Raw genomic sequence first — 16,861 nt, 5'->3', positions numbered from 1 at the left:
CATGCACAAGGTGTGGCATTATCTGCCCAGAGATTGGGCTGCAATGCTGTTATTGCTATGCCTGTTACTACACCAGAAATAAAGGTTATTTCCTGTTCCTTGACATTCTTTTTTTTTCTTTAATTTCCCACGATTGATATGAATACTGTTACTAAATCCTTTTGCTTGATAATGGTAGTGGAGATCAGTTGAAAGACTGGGAGCAACTGTTGTCCTTGTGGGGGACTCATATGATGAAGCCCAGGCTTATGCCAAAAAGCGAGCTGAAGACGAAGGCCGCACATTTATTCCTCCCTTTGATCACCCAGATGTAATCATAGGGCAGGGAACAGTTGGAATGGAGATCGTGCGGCAAATGAAAGGCCCAATAGAAGCAATATTCGTGCCTGTTGGTGGTGGTGGGCTTATAGCCGGCATTGCCGCCTATGTGAAAAGGGTTTTGCCAGAAGTGAAAATTATTGGAGTGGAACCTTTTGATGCTAATGCTATGGCGTTATCATTGCACCATGGCCAGCGAGTAGTGTTGGATCAAGTGGGAGGTTTTGCTGATGGTGTAGCAGTCAAAGTGGTTGGTGAAGAGACGTTTCATCTTTGCAGGGAACTGATAGATGGGGTAGTTCTTGTTAGCCGAGATGCAATTTGTGCATCAATAAAGGTTAGCTGTCTTTCTATTTTCTAAATTCCTTCTCTTTTCCCGTTGCTTCTTTATTCGTTCTTGGAACCTGGTAGTATTAAGTTGTATTTTATTTGTTTGGAGTTGGAACTATCTCATGATGTTTTATATCATATTTTCCATCTTGTGATTTTGTGTTGGCAGCTATGGTCTAATGCTACTGTTAAGACAATGCGTTTCAGAAGTTGATGTTATGATAGTATGTCTCTTTCGTGGATAAGACTGAACTTTTGTTTAATAATTTCAATCTTGAACAAGATCAAGCTTTGTCTTTTTTTCTGTCCCCTCATTTCTTTAGTGGTGAACATTTTTAACTGGCTTGCTGTTTTCGCTTTGAATTTATTGGCATTATGTGCTCCTATCTTTTCACAGAGCTATTCTTGCCTGAATTTTACCTTAAGATTCGTAGTAAGTTGTGAAGAGATTATTATTTTTTTTACAATGCTTATTGGAGAATTTTCACAATTTTGCCGGAATAGTAGACCTCCAGATAGATTATGTTAAGACAAAAGATCTGTCAGCTGGGTTTGGCAGCAGCATTTAAGGCAAGGCTTTGGACTGTTGATATTTCTTGCGGCTTAGTGGTTTTAAAGAAAGTGAGGAAAGTAATCTATGTTCAGAGGAAGCCAATTTCTCAATCCCTAGAAATTGCTATGCGGACCAAACAAAGAAATTGTATACTTATTACTTGGTACTCTATTTCTTCATTATTTAGACAAGAGTCGTGAATTTATAACTGAGGACCACATATATGACGTGTAAATTTCATCTCATACATCCTACACTATTATCTTCATATCAAGATCTTGGGGCATGTCCATGCTGCTGGCGACATCCCACCAGTCCACTAAGCTGGATTCTAATATAGCATGGTTGATGCTTTAAGTTATTGCACTTTGAAGTTTTAGTATTAACTTCTAACCACTACTTTACTGTATTACAGGACATGTTTGAGGAGAAAAGGAGCATTTTAGAACCAGCAGGTGCTCTTGCAGCTGAAGCGTACTGCAAGTACTACGGACTCAAGGCTGCAAATGTAGTAGCTGTGACCAGTGGAGCTAACATGAATTTTGACAGACTGAGATTGGTAACTGAACTTGCAGATGTTGGTAGACGGAAGGAAGCAGTGATGGCCACTTACTTGCCAGAGTCACCTGGAAGCTTTAAGAGATTCTGTGAACTTGTGCGTTTTTCTAAATTATTTTTGCTTTACTTCACATTATAAGAAGACAAGCCCCATATTAGTACTCGCAATTATTTGATCGCAGGTGGGACCTATGAATATTACTGAGTTCAAGTACCGATATTATTCAGATAAAGAAAAATCTCTAGTGTTATACAGGCAAGAGATACATTCCATGTACTGTTGATTTTCACAAAGAACTAAGCATCTCCCTTGGCCTTTCTTTTCTTGCAGTTCTACAATTACGGAGCAACTTATTTCGTTTACCTTTCTTTGCTCTCTCTCTGCTTTTGTATAGTGTTGGTCTTCACACAGAAGCAGAAATTCATGCGATGGTGAAAAGAATGGAATCATCCCAACTACATACGATTAATCTTACAGAAAATGACTTGGTCAAGGATCATCTGCGACATCTGGCAAGGACTCCCAATACTTGATTGAGCTTGTGAAGCACTTTGTTTCATCTTCCTTGATTTATATATGTTAAAATTTATCAAGAGAAGAATGTAGTGGCTTGTTAGTTAGTTATGGGCTTCAGCTTGCTTCAAGCCCAAACCCTTAATAAGTGAGTTGAGTTTCATCTCAGATTCTCAAGAAGTCACAAAATTCAACTATAATATCTTTTCAGCTGCATATATAGCAAAAATGGACAGAAACTGAAATCAAGATATGAGTATTAGAAACTGATAGCTGCAAATACTGGTTGAAAAAGTTACACAATAATTTGATCAAGGAAATACCGTGGTGCTTAGAAATTCAAGGTTGGTTTGAGAATTTGTGGTTTTTTTAGGGTTTATTCAGTGTGGATTGCCAATTATTGGCTTTCATCCTGGTGGAAATGTACCATAAGCTACTGTTTAGCATGATAGCAATATAAATGTTATAGGTTTTGTTTGTGATCTTTAAGTTATTTAACTAAATATTGGATGAAACTGGATCCTAAACAATTTTAACAAGGGACTGAAATTATGTTGGCGACCTTTCTGTTGGATGTGGATGCATATAAACTATATGTCAATAACCAATGCAGCACAGGGTCTTGTCTGTGGTCGATGGCTTTCGATTTTACTACTTATGTTGCAGAATGATGTTCTGGATGAGGATATTGATTCTTGCTGTTTGTTTCCTGGTTTCCAGTATGTGTTCAACTGATTGGTGTTCTAATGGTTACATCTTTCTTGAAGGATGAGTTGGCTACTTTGGTTTTGGGATCTAATTTAATTCTTTAGTTTCAATTCCACTCTGTCAGATGGGTGGCCGATCATATGTTAAAGATGAGCTCCTGTGTCGTTTTGTTTTTCCTGAGCGGCCGGGCGCTTTGATGAAATTTTTGGATGCTTTGAGTCCTCGTTGGAATATAAGTTTGTTCCATTACCGGGCACAGGTGCGATCTTTGTCTTGATAAAATAGATAAGGGAGATCTTTATACTTAAGCGTCGATTGTCTTTGACGAATAAAATTTACCTTTTCATTGTATCTTCAGGGAGAAATGGGTGCAAATGTGTTGGTTGGTATCCAAGTGGCTGACACTGAGATGGACGAGTTCCGAGATCGTGCAAACAGTATTGGGTATGGCTATGAAGTTGAGACCAGAAATGAAGCTTTCCAGCTTTTAATGCGATGATATGGGTGACTTATTTCTATGACTATGAGGTGCCTGACATATCATTTCAGGCGTATAGATCCATGCAGGTTTTCTGAGATCGATGCTCCTCTGCCTGTTATTGATATCTTTGCTGCAGGGGCTATGAGTTTTTAATTTACTTGACCCTTCACTTAATCTTTCTATGGGATTTTGCAACATCAAGATATGATCCAGGTCGAAAGGATTCACTTCAGAGCTAGTTCATGTCGGTAACATAGGTTTGTTTAAGGTAGGATGTCCACCGAAATAAATTTGAAGAGTCTGATATGGCTTCTTGTCTGTGTGTTATGTATAACAGAGTGTGATGTGATGCTTTCTTTCTTCCGACATATTGGCCTGTAACATTACGTTGAATTAAGTATGGGTTTCCTTGATGAGACGGTGCAGTTGCTGCTTTATACTTCAGTATTATGGTGCATCAAGCTCTGTGGTCTCTTCTTCATAGTTTTTAAGTCTCAGAGGAGTTGGAAAAAGCCTCATTGCCGAACATTTTGTTTTAGCTTGCACATAAAAACCGGTGTGTGTGCTTTGCCTGCCTGTTTATGCTTATTCTTGTTCTCTCTATATTCATCCTGATGCCTGAGCAGGCTGCTACTTCTGTTGATTTTTCCTCCTCAATGGCTAATATCAGGTGGTATGAATATAAGTAGGCTCATGTATGTGTATATGCATAGACAGATAAGGCATGGAAGGGCAAATGAAAGGAGCGAAAACCATACTGCGAGTTGTTCTCTTCTCTATGGTCTGTATTGGAGAAAGCAAGAGCAGCCCTGTGCAGCTGTTTGGCACTTTGACCGACCTCCTTGTACATTTTCTGTGCCAGAAGACGACAATTGTTGGAAGCCTGCATTGGTATTTAAGACTGTCTGCTGTCGACTGCCTGCCATCCCAATTATCACTCTCATCAAGTGATAATTGCTAGAAAGAATTTTCTCTCGTCTCAAGTTTGTAATGTCATCATCGCATCTTAAATGCTGCATATTTAACCTATTTTGGTATTTCTGTAAGCTATCAATGAATTATTTAAATGCACTCAGCAGGTATTATGTCATGAAATGGGCACGGACATGCTGTGGGTTGGGCTGGCGGGTTTGGGTTGGGTCCCAGAAAATTAGTTCAAATCCATGATTTTAAATCTTTCAATTCCAAATAGCTTCAAGCAACATAAAATGGTTCGTAAATTCGACTAAATAGATGTTTCAAGAACTCACCCTAAAGAAGGAATTCCATGTAAAACATATATTAGTAATACTTCATAATAGTTTCAAATTATACATTCATACTTGTAATAATTCCTAAATAAAAATATATCACATCCCTCCATCAAAATCGTTGTAAGTAGCTTTATTTATAAAATATTTTGACTAATTTTCTGATTGTGATATCATAAGACCTTCTTCTCTTTTTCTAAAAAAATCACTCTATTGAGAAACCAGTCATTTAATACTTGTTATAACACTACAATCAGCTAAATATGGAACTAATTTGCTCTTTTAACTGCAGGGTATGACTGGGCATAACCAATAGCATGATAACCTTTTATCATTATTCTCTTTTAACAGAAAAGCTTGCAGTTATAATCGTGGGAAATTTGAACTTAGATTGGGTTTTGCCAGATCGAAATTAAATATACAACCTATATATTAGTGTGCAGTTCAATAAAAGTGTCTACTCATGTGGTAAGTATAATAGATTTGGTTTAATCCGACCTAATTTGAACAAGAATTTTTCTTTATAACTGGTATACCACAAAAGTTAAACGGCAGCCTGTTTTCTGCAATACAAGAAAGAAAAGATAACAAGTCCTACATAAGGAACATGTTTTGGTCAGGCAAAATTTGCTGGAGTTGTGTAAGACATCCTTAACCTCTCGACTAAGTACTTTGTCAGTAGTCCTCAACCCGTAACCAACTCTCCAAAATAAGCAATATTCCAACTGAAAGTTATCCCTTTTTCTTGTTTAGAACTTCTATGGCATTCTGATAATGACAAATTTAAGTCACTTTATTGCAACAGATAGGGGATTGATTCATACAGGAGGTGCCATACACCGATCATCCTTGGATAGAAATGCACACTTTGCCACCACTTTCTTTGACCTTTTGCTCATCATACCTCCTCCATAAATTCACCCCAACTGCACCTGTTCCATTCATTCCTACACCCTCGAAAATAGTAAACAAGTGAGACAGCAGAGAAAGGAAAAGAAATGGGGCTCTCAAGATGCATGTTTGGTGCATTTCTTGTTGTCTCCATGGTTTTATCCGTTGTTCATGGAGACCCTTTAGTCCCTGCACTCTGTATCTTCGGGGACTCCGTTGTTGATGCCGGAAACAACAACAATTTGCAGACGTTGATCAAGGCCAATTTCCCTCCTTATGGGAGAGACTTTGTCTCCCATAGACCTACCGGAAGGTTCTGCAACGGGAAGCTCGCCACGGACTTCACAGGTAACGTGTCACACGCATGTTGTTTGGTGTTCATGGGATACATAGAAAGAAACATGTGTTAGCATTTTGAGAGAATGAAAATCATACATGGTTATATGATTCGGTCTGATTCATATTTACACACAGCTGAGTACCTGGGGTTCAATTCATACCCCCCTGCATACCTAAGTCAAGAAGCAAGGGGAAGGAACATCCTTAATGGTGTCAACTTCGCCTCGGCTGCTTCAGGATACTATGAAAACACACCACAGCTCTACGTAAGTTCCTTCGTCACTTATAACAATTCAGACAAGAAAAAAAAAACGTGAATACTAAGGTGAGTTTTTGTATTTGCAGAGGGCTCTCACATTGACACGGCAGCTAGAATATTACAAGGACTGGCAGAGCAAAGTGGTGAATTTGGTAGGAAGGACCAAAGCTAATGACATATTCTCAGGAGGAATCCACCTTGTAAGTGCTGGAAGCAGTGATTTCATTCAGAATTACTACATCAATCCACTTCTCAACAGAGCCTACACCCCAGATCAGTTCTCAGACATTCTCATGAGGTCATACTCTAGCTTTATCCAGGTAAGCGTTCGGTCCAATCATCAAGAGAGAGTTACTCTTGGCTGTTTTCTTGACGGCACGTATGTTTGACAGAATCTATACAATTTGGGAGCAAGGAGAATTGGAGTAACAAGTCTACCACCAACCGGATGCTTACCGGCTGCAATTACCTTGTTTGGTGCTGGAAGCAATCAGTGTGTTGCAAGGCTGAACCATGATGCTATTTCATTTAACAATAAGTTGAACACCACATCTCAAAATTTGAAGGCCAATCTTCCTGGACTGAAACTTGTTGTCTTTGATATTTACAATCCTCTACTCGATATGATCGTGAAGCCTGCTGACAGTGGTAAATTATACAAGACTCTCAGATAGGCTAAGCATCTCCATGAGCATATGAAAACATGTGTTAACTAAAAGTATCTTCAAGTTTCTGTTAGATGTTTATATGCCATCTCTGATCTTTATTGCATGGTACAAAAACAGTATAAAGAAGAAAAATGCTTCCATATGGACAAAATTAAGGGGCTATTCATACTCTTTCTGGTGTAACTTTCAACTTTTCATGCAAAATTTTCATAGTAATATTTTGCCATGTTCCAGGATTCTTTGAATCAAGGAGAGCTTGCTGTGGGACTGGTACGATTGAAACATCATATCTATGCAATGCAAGGTCAGTGGGAACTTGCTCAAACGCTACGCAATATGTGTTCTGGGATGGATTCCACCCCTCTGAAGCAGCTAATGAGAAACTGGCGCAAAATCTACTCGAACAGGGATTTGATCTCATCTCTTAGTGCCGTCTAGTTCCACTTGAATTGTCTGCTGATACATATATGATATGTTTTTAGAGTAAATAAGGTTGTTTTGATTGTTTGTTTTCTAAAGTTAGTTAATATATCAAGAATGAGACATTTAAGCGTCAAGAAGAGTAGCAGATTCAGCTATCCAATCAGAGGAGTTTGTTGCTTGTTTTCAGCCTCTTTAATGAGAAGAAGATTGTTATGCTATGCAAGAATTTGTTTTAAAATGTCATCTGCTATCATGACCTTTACTGCACTAGCCATGTTGCGCTAGAAAGCAGAAACATGTTCATTTACATAAGCTATGTTAGATCCCTGAGTTCCAAAAAGCCTCAGTTCAGTTTCTTAAGTTAAATTCTTACAGGATAGTCCTGCTGCTGAGATTTGCTGACAATGTCCACTAATTCCTAAAATTTCTTAAAGAATGCCAAGAAATGGTGATTCTCATGAAGGTTTTAGAGGCAAAATAAAAAACATAAAAACTGTAATGGGCCTGAATACATCTGCAAACGTTAGAAATTCCAAAGCATCGTGAAACAATCAAGAGTTCCAGCTAAAAAAATGAGAAGATCTCGGCATATACTTCATGGACAGTAAAACCCGGTTCAAGTTGTTTGACCCCAAGAAAAGGAGCTGGAGAGAGACCTGCAAAGTGTTTTGGTTTCGGCCCAAAACATTTCCATGTTTGGGTTGAAATATTTTGCCCATTTTTGACTAATTTTTGAATGTTTCAGAACTGTGTTATAATTAAAAAAATATTATTTATTTTAATTCATTCACAACTAAATAAATTATATATATATATATATATAAATATATATGAAAGAGATATGATTTGATAATGAAAAGTATTTTTTGCACACTAACCAACATCAAACATATCATACTTATTTTATATTATATTCAAAAAAAATCTAAACATACGCACTATATCTAACACATACTTATTTATGTTTATTTTTCTTTTTATCTCCACAAAACACGTCAAAATAAGTTAAAAATGAAACCAAACATTGTCATGGTGTTTGCAAAATTTAGTATGATGACAATGCCTATGCCTATGCCTATGCCTTGCCTTTCCAAGATTGAAGGAAAAATCCATTCAGGACTTGAGTATTGGTTCAATAATCAGTATCACAATTATTCATAGAATTGGACTATACTTCATTTGAATAAAAAAATTTCTGCCTGAAGAAACATGTATAACAGAAATAAAATTGGTTTATGTGGAAATATTATATGAAATAAATCTATTTTTCAATTGTTGGAATTTGCAAATTTTCACGAGAGAGATATTTTCCTTTCCTTTTCAAGAAAAGAATCGGAATTGTGTCTTCTTTTTTCACTTTCCTCTCGTTCCACTTCCCCAGTTAGTAGTTCCTGCTCCAATTTAACTATGCTTGGCGCCTCACTTTAATGGCAGCCCTTATCCACCACTGCCACCGTCCGGCCACCGACTCCGCTGCCTTCTCTCCCTCCTCTTCACCCCTACTCATTCACTTTCACCACCCTTTGAAACCCTTTAAGCCTTCACAAATAACTTCTTATCTTTCTCCCTCTAAATCACCTCTTTCTATCTCCTCTCCCAGACCCCAACTTTTCTCGAACCCATCATCTTCACTTTCCAAGACTCCATCTTTTCAACATCTTTCGAGTCCAAAGCCTCTTGAAAACTCTCAGCCTCTATCAAACCATGAGCTTTCTCGTTTACTTAAATTATCCTGCGATTACATTGATATTCAGCTCAGTAAAGCAGTCCATGCTTCAATTCTCAAGGTTCAACATGACACACGCTTATTTAATTCTCTCATTACATCTTACATCGAACTGGGTTGCTTAAGTTATGCTGAGAATGTTTTTAGCTCAATTTTGAGCCCGGATGTCGTGTCTTACACTGCTATGCTTTCGGGTTTGGCAAAATTGGGTCGCGAGGATGAAGCTGTGGGCCTCTTCTTGGAGATGAGAGGCTCGGGTATTGAACCCAACGAGTATACTTTTGTTGCACTTTTGACTGCCTGTATGCGCTTACTGGATCTGGAGTTGGGTTCCCAAATTCACGCCTGTTCGATCAAGACGGGTCACATCAATTGCACTTACGTCGCCAATGCGCTTATGGGATTGTATGGTAAATGCAGTTGTTTGGATGCTGTGGTCAATCTGTTCTCTGATATGCCCAAAAGGGACGTTGTTTCTTGGAATACTGTGATTTCTTGTGTGGTGAAGGATGGTATGTATGATAGAGCATTTGAGTTATTTCTTGATATGCTGAGACTTGAAGGCTGTAGAGTGGATTATTTCACCCTTTCAAGTCTCTTGGTTGCATGTGCAAGGTGTTTGGCAACGAGGGAGGGCATGGAAATTCACGCATACGCACATAAAATAGGGTACGGGGGCCACTTGAGTGTGAAGAATGCATTAATTCAGTTTTATGCAAAGTGTGGATGTGTTGAAGACGTTGAGAGTTTGTTTAATAGGATGCCTGTGCAGGATGCTTTTACTTGGACTGAAATGATTAATGCATATATGGGATTTGGGCTTATGGATTTGGCTGTGGAGACTTTTGTTAGGATGCCTGAGAAGAATCCTGTCTCCTACAATGCTCTCTTAGCTGGATTTTGCCAAAATGGTGAGGGTTTTAGGGCATTAAGATTGTTCTGTAGACTGGTGGAGGGCGGCATGGAATTAAGTGATTTCACGTTAACTACTGTTTTCCATGCTTGTGGCTTGATGAAGGACCGGAGGCTCAGTGAACAGATTCAGGCCTTTGTCCTCAAGATCGATTTTGGCCCTAATGATTGGGTTCTAGCCGCACTACTTGATATGTGCACTAGATGTGGTAGAATGGATGATGCTGAAAAGATATTCCGCCGACTAGAGATGGAACAGAGCAGTTCAATTATGTTGACAACAATGATTTGTGGATATGCTAGAAACTCAGAGCCAGATAAAGCTATTTCTTTAATCTGCCGGTGGCGATATGAAGAGCACGTCGTCATGGATGAAGTTGAATTAGCTTCAGTACTTGGAGTTTGCGGAGATTTGGGGTTTCAGAAACTTGGCGAACAATTTCATTGTTATGCTTTAAAGTACGGTTTCTTGTTTGATGTTGGAGTTGGAAATTCTATCATTAGCATGTATTCCAAGTGTGGTAACATGGAAGAAGCATCTAAGGTCTTTGGTAGCATATCTGCACACGACATAGTTTCATGGAATAGCCTGTTGGCTGGCCATATCCTTAATAGGCAGGGGGGAGAGGCCTTAGACGTGTGGAAGAAGATGCAGAAAGCAGGAGTACAGCCAGACACAATTACCAGTTTCTTAATTATTTCAGCTTATCGGCATACTGATTCCAATTTAGTTGAACATTGCCATGACTTCTTTCACTCCATGAAATCTGTTTATCAAATTGAACCCAATTCAGATCATTATGCCTGTTTGGTTGGTGTTTTAGGTTACTGGGGTCTTTTAGAAGAAGCGGACGAAATAATCAAGAAGATGCCTTTTGAGCCAAAGGCTTCTGTTTGGAGAGCCTTGCTTGATAGTTGCAGAGTACACAGAAATGTCACAATTGGGAGAAGAGCTGCCAAGAAAATACTGAGCATGGAGCCACAAGATCCATCCACATACATACTAAAATCAAATCTCTATTCTGCATCAGGAAGGTGGCGTTGCTCTGATCTTGTTAGGGAAGAGATGAGAGAAAGAGGATTCAGGAAATTCCCTGGCCGGAGTTGGATCATACACCAAAGTAAGGTTCATTCATTCTTCAGCAGGGACAAGTCTCATCCACAGTCGAAAGACATTTACAGTGCACTAGACATACTATGCTTGGAATGCCTAAAAGCTGGCTACGTATCTGACACAAGCTTTGTGCTTCATGAAGTAGAGGAGCATCAGAAAATGAATTTCTTGTTGTACCACAGTGGAAAACTAGCCGTCACCTATGGACTACTAACGACCAAACTGGGAGAACCTGTTAGGGTAATTAAGAATATCCATCTCTGCGGGGACTGCCATACATTCTTTAAGTATGTTTCTGTTGTTACCAAAAGGGAAATACATGTAAGAGACTCTTCAGGTTTTCACTGCTTTGCTAATGGAGAATGCTCATGCAAAGATTACTGGTGATGCAAACTTTTTTTTTAGTTTTAGATCCCAGAGCTGGATATTTTAGGATTCTATAGACTTGTTTCTACTATTATTCTTTTCAGTTTCAGTCAACTCATCGTCTGAAGCTAATGTAAGATGTAAGTAAAATACGTACAGTGATGAAGAACTACTTGTCTGTGGGGAGTTCATTTACTACTTTTACTTATCTGATTGAATACAATGATGTACTTTGAGAAAGTTTACATGAGCCATTAGTTGCTATACTCCTGGGGAAAAAATGAAAAGGTCAAAAAAGAAAATGAAAAAAAACAGTACTTTTGTAAACTGTAAAGCAGAAAGATCATGTTTGATAGAAACTATGTAATATTATTTCCACAGTAATGTAAATGATAAGCATGAATCAGCAGTGGACCCTCAACTAAAAATGTAAACCATGAAGAAAAACCATGTCCTAACTAAGTCCTAATAATTCACTGAACTAGATCATACTTCATAAGTCCTAGAAAGTTTTACAATGAAAGGACAATTCCTAGCACTGGACTTCAACAGCAAGACTCTTCATGGGGGCATCACACGAACTGGGTCCGAAAGTCTGCTCTGATGCATCAATTGAACAACTTTCTTTGCCAATACATGCCTGGTAGTTATACATACAAACACAGAAATAACAATAAATAACCAAGAAGATCAAGCGTGGGATGAAATCATTCATCAAAGACACTCGAGAAAAAAACTCACCTGTTTGACTACTGATAAACTGTTTGGAGAGTGGCAGCTGCCTTTATGAAGAGACCCATATGTGCCATTACCAAAGCTAGCAAAATTGACCTTGGATATGACTCTCCCTTGGCATGACAGTTCCAAACTGTTCCCTTCATATGCATGTGCAGATGCTGATTTCATTGTCACTGTTTGAACACTTATAAAAGTTGGGTTCCCCCCAAACTCTTCAAACAGTACCAGAGTGTTATCTTCATCATTCAAGAATGATCGCGGGACATGATACCTAATGGAAAAGAAACGAAAAGGGCGCGTCAAAACATGAGCAAGTAAGGATGAAAGTGCAGATGAAAATTACACATACCATCTTTGGGAAGATTTTCCACAATTAGTCAAGCATTTTGAACCAGTATAAGCTCCTCGATAGTCGCAAAATGAAACACATCCGTTATCATCTGCTACAAAGCTTGGCCAGTATCTGCCAATATCATGTCCGTTCACCCAAGCAGTTCCTTTGCCTAAACCCCACAAGTCTAGAACAACAGGGTCTTCCCCTTTAGGAGTTTTGAAGGTTGTCTGTACCAGATTTCAGATCGACATTGATTAAACCTTCAAAACATGGTTATTTTCTTTAACAATATGGACAAACTAATAGATGTACTGATCTAACCTTGTACCAAACAAACATCCTGTCAAAAGGGACATTAGGATGCCACTTGCGCTTGTGCTTAATATCCACCTCTTGAAGTCGCCTCTCCAATCCATTCAATCCAACCTTATACGCCCATTTGTTCGATGTTAGATCCTTCTCTAAACTGTTTGGTGCAACTAGCTTGACAGGACCAAGGATTCCATTGTTTGCTTTGTCGAAATGGGCACCATAGTTCTAATTAACAAAGACTAGCAACATTAGACAAACAACGAATGAAAATGAAGAAATCTACATAGAAAAAAACATTACTTGCTGCTATTTTAAATGAAAGCTGAAGACCTAACCTGGAGTCCTACTGTTACACTGAGCAAGGATAATGAGTTCGTCCCTAGCTTTAGCTTAGCATTTCTCTCAAATAAAAAATTGTACTGCCCATTTGTCACCCATTTAGATCCTAAATTTGCAAGACGGCTCTTTTTTCAGCTAATGAAGATTTTCAGGAAATAATTTCAATTGTCATTTCATAAAGGAGTTTTCAGTCGTTACCTATGTGCTTGCCGTTGAAAAATACATGCAGTATCTGGCAGTCACACTGAACACTTACAGTAACCTCTTCGCCCCAGATGGGATCATCTTCATTTATGTCCACACTAGATGAAATATAATTGCCATCAACGATCCAGCAACAACAAATTAGTAGGCTAAAACTTAAACAAAACAAGTTGATTTTGTCCACACAAGGCCTGTTTTGATTTTATACCTTGTCATGTACCACAAGTAGTCACTTGTATCATTTGCAGCAAGTTTTTGATCCAACAGTTGATTGGCATAAGTAACACCTTTAAGAGGACCACTATTCTCCACTGAGGTTTTGAGGTGCTCAATGTGCTCCGACCTCCAGAGCCATTCAAGATCATAATGACGTTTTGGCGCAGCTTCTAATGGTAGTTTCTTCACCATTACAGACTTCTGAGTATTAACCTACAAAAGATTCAAGAATTAAAGCATGCGCTCCATTCATGAGACAACTTAATTCCATCCAAGTATTCAGTTTTATGCTTGAGTTCATGTGAAAATTAACCGATGCCTATGTATTTATACTTATGTGCTTTCCAAACCGATAATTCCAGTGATACCCAAATATTTGTTACGGTATACAATAATACTTACCTCGGCAGTGTTGTATACTACATTGACACAGTCAGGAAGAATGCTCACTGACCAAGCAGGAGTAGTATAGCTCTTGCCTTCAAAGTTGATTGTTTTGGCATCCCTATTATTTGCATTTCCGAGGAAACATACCCTTGTCCCGTTGTATTCAAACACTGTGGACTGGAAAAAGAAAGGGAAAGGACTCATCTTGTTAGTTGTAAAACCAAGGGTTCAGACAAAAACAGGGAAAATACGAAACTCACAGACATCATTCCCCCATAGTCTTTGTTTGTTGCTTTCCCATATGTTAGTATCTTCTCCATCGACATAATCAGGGAATGGAGCTTCTTTAGATGTCCCCATTTAGGCTGGTTCAGATTACCTACAACAACAACAAAAGTAATTACTAATGCTGATATACTAGAACACAGCAAATTCTTGAACTTCTCCTTTATCTTGTCATTACCATATTCATCAAGGGGAGCATCATAATCATAACTTGTGGTAATATACGGTCCACCGGCTGTTCGCCCAAAGTTAGTACCTCCATGATACTACACAGGCAAAAGACCAGATCATTAGATGCACTTACTGTAATTTACCTGTCTACCAATGCAAGAAGCAATTGTTTATAATAAATCAATTCACAAACTTGTAAAATGTGATTTAGTAGAACTTTTAAGTCACAAAGCAATCAGTAACAAACCATATAATAGTTCTGCAATGTGCCACCATACTGGAAAAATCGAGCGACAGCAAATGCAAGATCTTCTGCGGTTCTGTGAGGGTCTTTACCGCCCCAGTTCTTATACCTTAGGTAGAACACAAATAAATACACAAGAGAATAAATATAAATATACAAATAGACGAACAAAACTTTAAATGTTTTAATTTGTAATATTATATTGATGCTGACCAGCCACTCCAGTTCTCTGTCCACATCTTAGGAATGTTGCTGTTGGGGGAAAACTGATCGCAGTACCAGCCATTGCATGTATTGATCTGTTCCAAAACCACACGCCAAGATTTTGAATTAATTAACAAGCAAGCAGTAATTGAGAAAAGGGCCTGAAAATTGTCAATAGAGTAAAAAAAGAATGAGAACACATTTACCATGGACGGTGGAGCATCCGATTCTTGACACATGATCCAAGGGACACCAATGTCCAGAGTTTCAGCGAAATTTGCACACCAGTTCATGTATGATTTTCCATCATTCCCATAAGAGCCAATAACATTTCCATACTCGTTCTCAATCTGTTGTTTTGTTTTAGTTCAGACAGCAAAGGAACATGGGAGATCGGTGAAACTGTCATTCAAACAACTATAAAGTGCAATGCTTAGGTAGATGATCAAATTTGCATAGATGTACAGACCTGAGCAAGTATAATCGGCCCGCCTTCTGAAGCAAAAAGATTTGCTTCTTTCACCTTGTCCACAATCAAGGTTGTGAAGTTCTTCATTTGATACTAAATTTAGAAATTAACACTGTCTCAGAAACAAAGAGGTCCATAAACATGAATAAGTATGTTCAGAATTTGAACAGAAGTTCATATATTAGTACCATGAAGGCATCATTTTCAGTCCTGAAAGTCATGTCGGGAATGCTATTCAACCAAACAGGAAATCCTCTGAACATAAATCAATAAACAAGTTAGAACTGACCTGAACTGAGAAATAAATTCAATTCGAACATAGAAGTACGATGGTTGATGTTTACCCATAGTTCCATTCAGCACAAACATACGGTCCAATTCTCAGAATGGCATAAAGCCCTTCATCTTGAATCACCTTCAGGAACCTCAAAAGATCTAGATTTCCTGAAAAATCATACTGAAATTCATGCAAGAACAGGAGTTAGTCACAAACAACAACACAACACAGAGGTAGAGATCACCATAAAACTAAGATAGAAGTTTGTGACCAACAAACCTGTCGATAAAGGGGCTCATGGGCATTCCAAAACACGTAAGTCTCAATAGCATTAAGACCTCCTTCCTTCGCTTTCTTAATCAAAGACGGCCACATCTACACGAAAAACAAGAATCATACAGTCAAGTACTAAAACATGCATGGATTCCTCTGATTAAACTAAGCAATAACATCGTACCTCAGGCGTGCTACGAGGATAGTGAATAGAACCAGAAATGATAATCCGCCTTTGGCCGTCAATCTTGAGGGCTCTTGCATCGTATGAAACATCGGCAGCATCAGCAGACAGATTGAAAGTAGCAGCACATAAGATAAGTGCTAATGCTATAAACTTGAGTGAACACATTGTTGTTGTGTTCATGCTGAGTGCTTTGAGAATGATGGGAGTGGATTGGTAGGCATGGCTTTATATGCATTTGCATGCAACAGAGATTAGCAGATAAAATCAAATAACAGTTGGATAATGTCAAATCTTTCAGTTGTATATATGTTCATGCTTATCTCACATTTCTGTCAAAGCAAAATAAATAATGACGAAGGTTGCAAAATAACTCATTACTGAAAATTTTCACAAAAAAAAGTAAATAAATAAATAATTCTCTTGGGAAAATGCGTTTTTCTTTAACTTTTTACATGTTTGCAATTCACAAATTTGATTGAAAAATGAAATGTCTATCCATAATTGTATTGAAATTTGAAATTTTATTACTCAAATAAAAGATTGGGATAGTTACATTTACACCACTTTATCTATGGTCTACTTGCACAAATTACCTCTATTCTTTGTGCTAGTATAAAAATCATCACTGTCAACCAAAAATAATGTTATTTGTATAGTAAAGTCGACATTTCTAAACAATGTATGTGCAATTTTAAAAAAATTATTGATATTTTTAGAAAATATATATGTAATTTAAAAATAAAATAAAAATAATTTATATAAATATATCATAAGTCAGTAAATGTGCGAATTATCCGAAAAGAATCGTAGA

The 16,861-nt window shown here is 38.0% G+C and overlaps 5 protein-coding genes across 5 annotated transcripts; 4 read left to right on the top strand and 1 right to left on the bottom strand.

Annotated features, from left to right (window-relative positions):
* Positions 7-3,878, top strand: LOC105174150 (threonine dehydratase biosynthetic, chloroplastic). Its single transcript, XM_020697956.1, has 7 exons — positions 7-84; positions 179-655; positions 1,617-1,856; positions 1,942-2,015; positions 2,155-2,272; positions 3,106-3,240; positions 3,340-3,878. Exons 1-7 carry the CDS (start codon positions 58-60, stop codon positions 3,478-3,480), a joined length of 1,212 nt encoding a protein of 403 aa, XP_020553615.1. The 5' UTR covers positions 7-57; the 3' UTR covers positions 3,481-3,878.
* LOC105174149 lies at positions 3,841-4,552 on the top strand. Its single transcript, XM_011096148.2, has 2 exons — positions 3,841-4,018; positions 4,133-4,552. The coding sequence occupies exons 1-2, from the start codon at positions 3,862-3,864 to the stop codon at positions 4,411-4,413; spliced, it is 438 nt and encodes a 145-aa protein (XP_011094450.1). The 5' UTR covers positions 3,841-3,861; the 3' UTR covers positions 4,414-4,552.
* Positions 5,609-7,530, top strand: LOC105174148 (GDSL esterase/lipase At5g03810). The gene is made up of 5 exons (XM_011096147.2): positions 5,609-5,951; positions 6,078-6,208; positions 6,288-6,521; positions 6,594-6,849; positions 7,104-7,530. Exons 1-5 carry the CDS (start codon positions 5,711-5,713, stop codon positions 7,295-7,297), a joined length of 1,056 nt encoding a protein of 351 aa, XP_011094449.1. The 5' UTR covers positions 5,609-5,710; the 3' UTR covers positions 7,298-7,530.
* On the top strand, positions 8,597-11,691 carry LOC105174147 (pentatricopeptide repeat-containing protein At5g03800). Its single transcript, XM_011096146.2, has one exon. It carries the CDS (start codon positions 8,720-8,722, stop codon positions 11,429-11,431), a length of 2,712 nt encoding a protein of 903 aa, XP_011094448.1. The 5' UTR covers positions 8,597-8,719; the 3' UTR covers positions 11,432-11,691.
* On the bottom strand, positions 11,767-16,230 carry LOC105174145 (beta-galactosidase 15). The gene is made up of 18 exons (XM_011096145.2): positions 16,048-16,230; positions 15,870-15,965; positions 15,658-15,770; positions 15,502-15,568; positions 15,314-15,406; positions 15,051-15,194; positions 14,854-14,939; positions 14,644-14,749; positions 14,404-14,491; positions 14,201-14,319; positions 13,956-14,117; positions 13,546-13,766; positions 13,332-13,435; positions 13,130-13,239; positions 12,804-13,019; positions 12,498-12,709; positions 12,152-12,419; positions 11,767-12,050 (listed from the first exon to the last, which is right to left on the bottom strand). The coding sequence occupies exons 1-18, from the start codon at positions 16,228-16,230 to the stop codon at positions 11,943-11,945; spliced, it is 2,496 nt and encodes an 831-aa protein (XP_011094447.1). The 3' UTR covers positions 11,767-11,942.

Source organism: Sesamum indicum, linkage group LG11 (assembly GCF_000512975.1).
Source record: "Sesamum indicum cultivar Zhongzhi No. 13 linkage group LG11, S_indicum_v1.0, whole genome shotgun sequence".
Classification (NCBI taxonomy): Eukaryota; Viridiplantae; Streptophyta; class Magnoliopsida; order Lamiales; family Pedaliaceae; genus Sesamum; species Sesamum indicum.
The sequence above is the reverse complement of the archived record's forward strand: the minus strand, read 5'-3'. Positions and strand labels throughout refer to the sequence as shown.

Excerpts from the sequence above, each read along its gene's own strand:
- LOC105174148 (XM_011096147.2), top strand. The coding sequence starts at position 5,711 with ATGGGGCTCTCAAGATGCATGTTTGGTGCATTTCTTGTTGTCTCCATG. Across the intron at positions 6,209-6,287 it reads AAAACACACCACAGCTCTAC|AGGGCTCTCACATTGACACG; the intron begins GTAAGTTCCTTC and ends TTGTATTTGCAG. Across the intron at positions 6,850-7,103 it reads CGTGAAGCCTGCTGACAGTG|GATTCTTTGAATCAAGGAGA; the intron begins GTAAATTATACA and ends GCCATGTTCCAG.
- LOC105174149 (XM_011096148.2), top strand. The coding sequence starts at position 3,862 with ATGGGTTTCCTTGATGAGACGGTGCAGTTGCTGCTTTATACTTCAGTA. Across the intron at positions 4,019-4,132 it reads TAGCTTGCACATAAAAACCG|GTGGTATGAATATAAGTAGG; the intron begins GTGTGTGTGCTT and ends GGCTAATATCAG.
- LOC105174145 (XM_011096145.2), bottom strand. The coding sequence starts at position 16,230 with ATGAACACAACAACAATGTGTTCACTCAAGTTTATAGCATTAGCACTT. Across the intron at positions 15,569-15,657 it reads TGTGCTGAATGGAACTATGG|AGGATTTCCTGTTTGGTTGA; the intron begins GTAAACATCAAC and ends ATTTATGTTCAG. Across the intron at positions 12,051-12,151 it reads GTTTATCAGTAGTCAAACAG|GCATGTATTGGCAAAGAAAG; the intron begins GTGAGTTTTTTT and ends TATAACTACCAG.
- LOC105174150 (XM_020697956.1), top strand. The coding sequence starts at position 58 with ATGCCTGTTACTACACCAGAAATAAAG. Across the intron at positions 656-1,616 it reads CAATTTGTGCATCAATAAAG|GACATGTTTGAGGAGAAAAG; the intron begins GTTAGCTGTCTT and ends ACTGTATTACAG. Across the intron at positions 1,857-1,941 it reads TTAAGAGATTCTGTGAACTT|GTGGGACCTATGAATATTAC; the intron begins GTGCGTTTTTCT and ends ATTTGATCGCAG.
- LOC105174147 (XM_011096146.2), top strand. The coding sequence starts at position 8,720 with ATGGCAGCCCTTATCCACCACTGCCACCGTCCGGCCACCGACTCCGCT.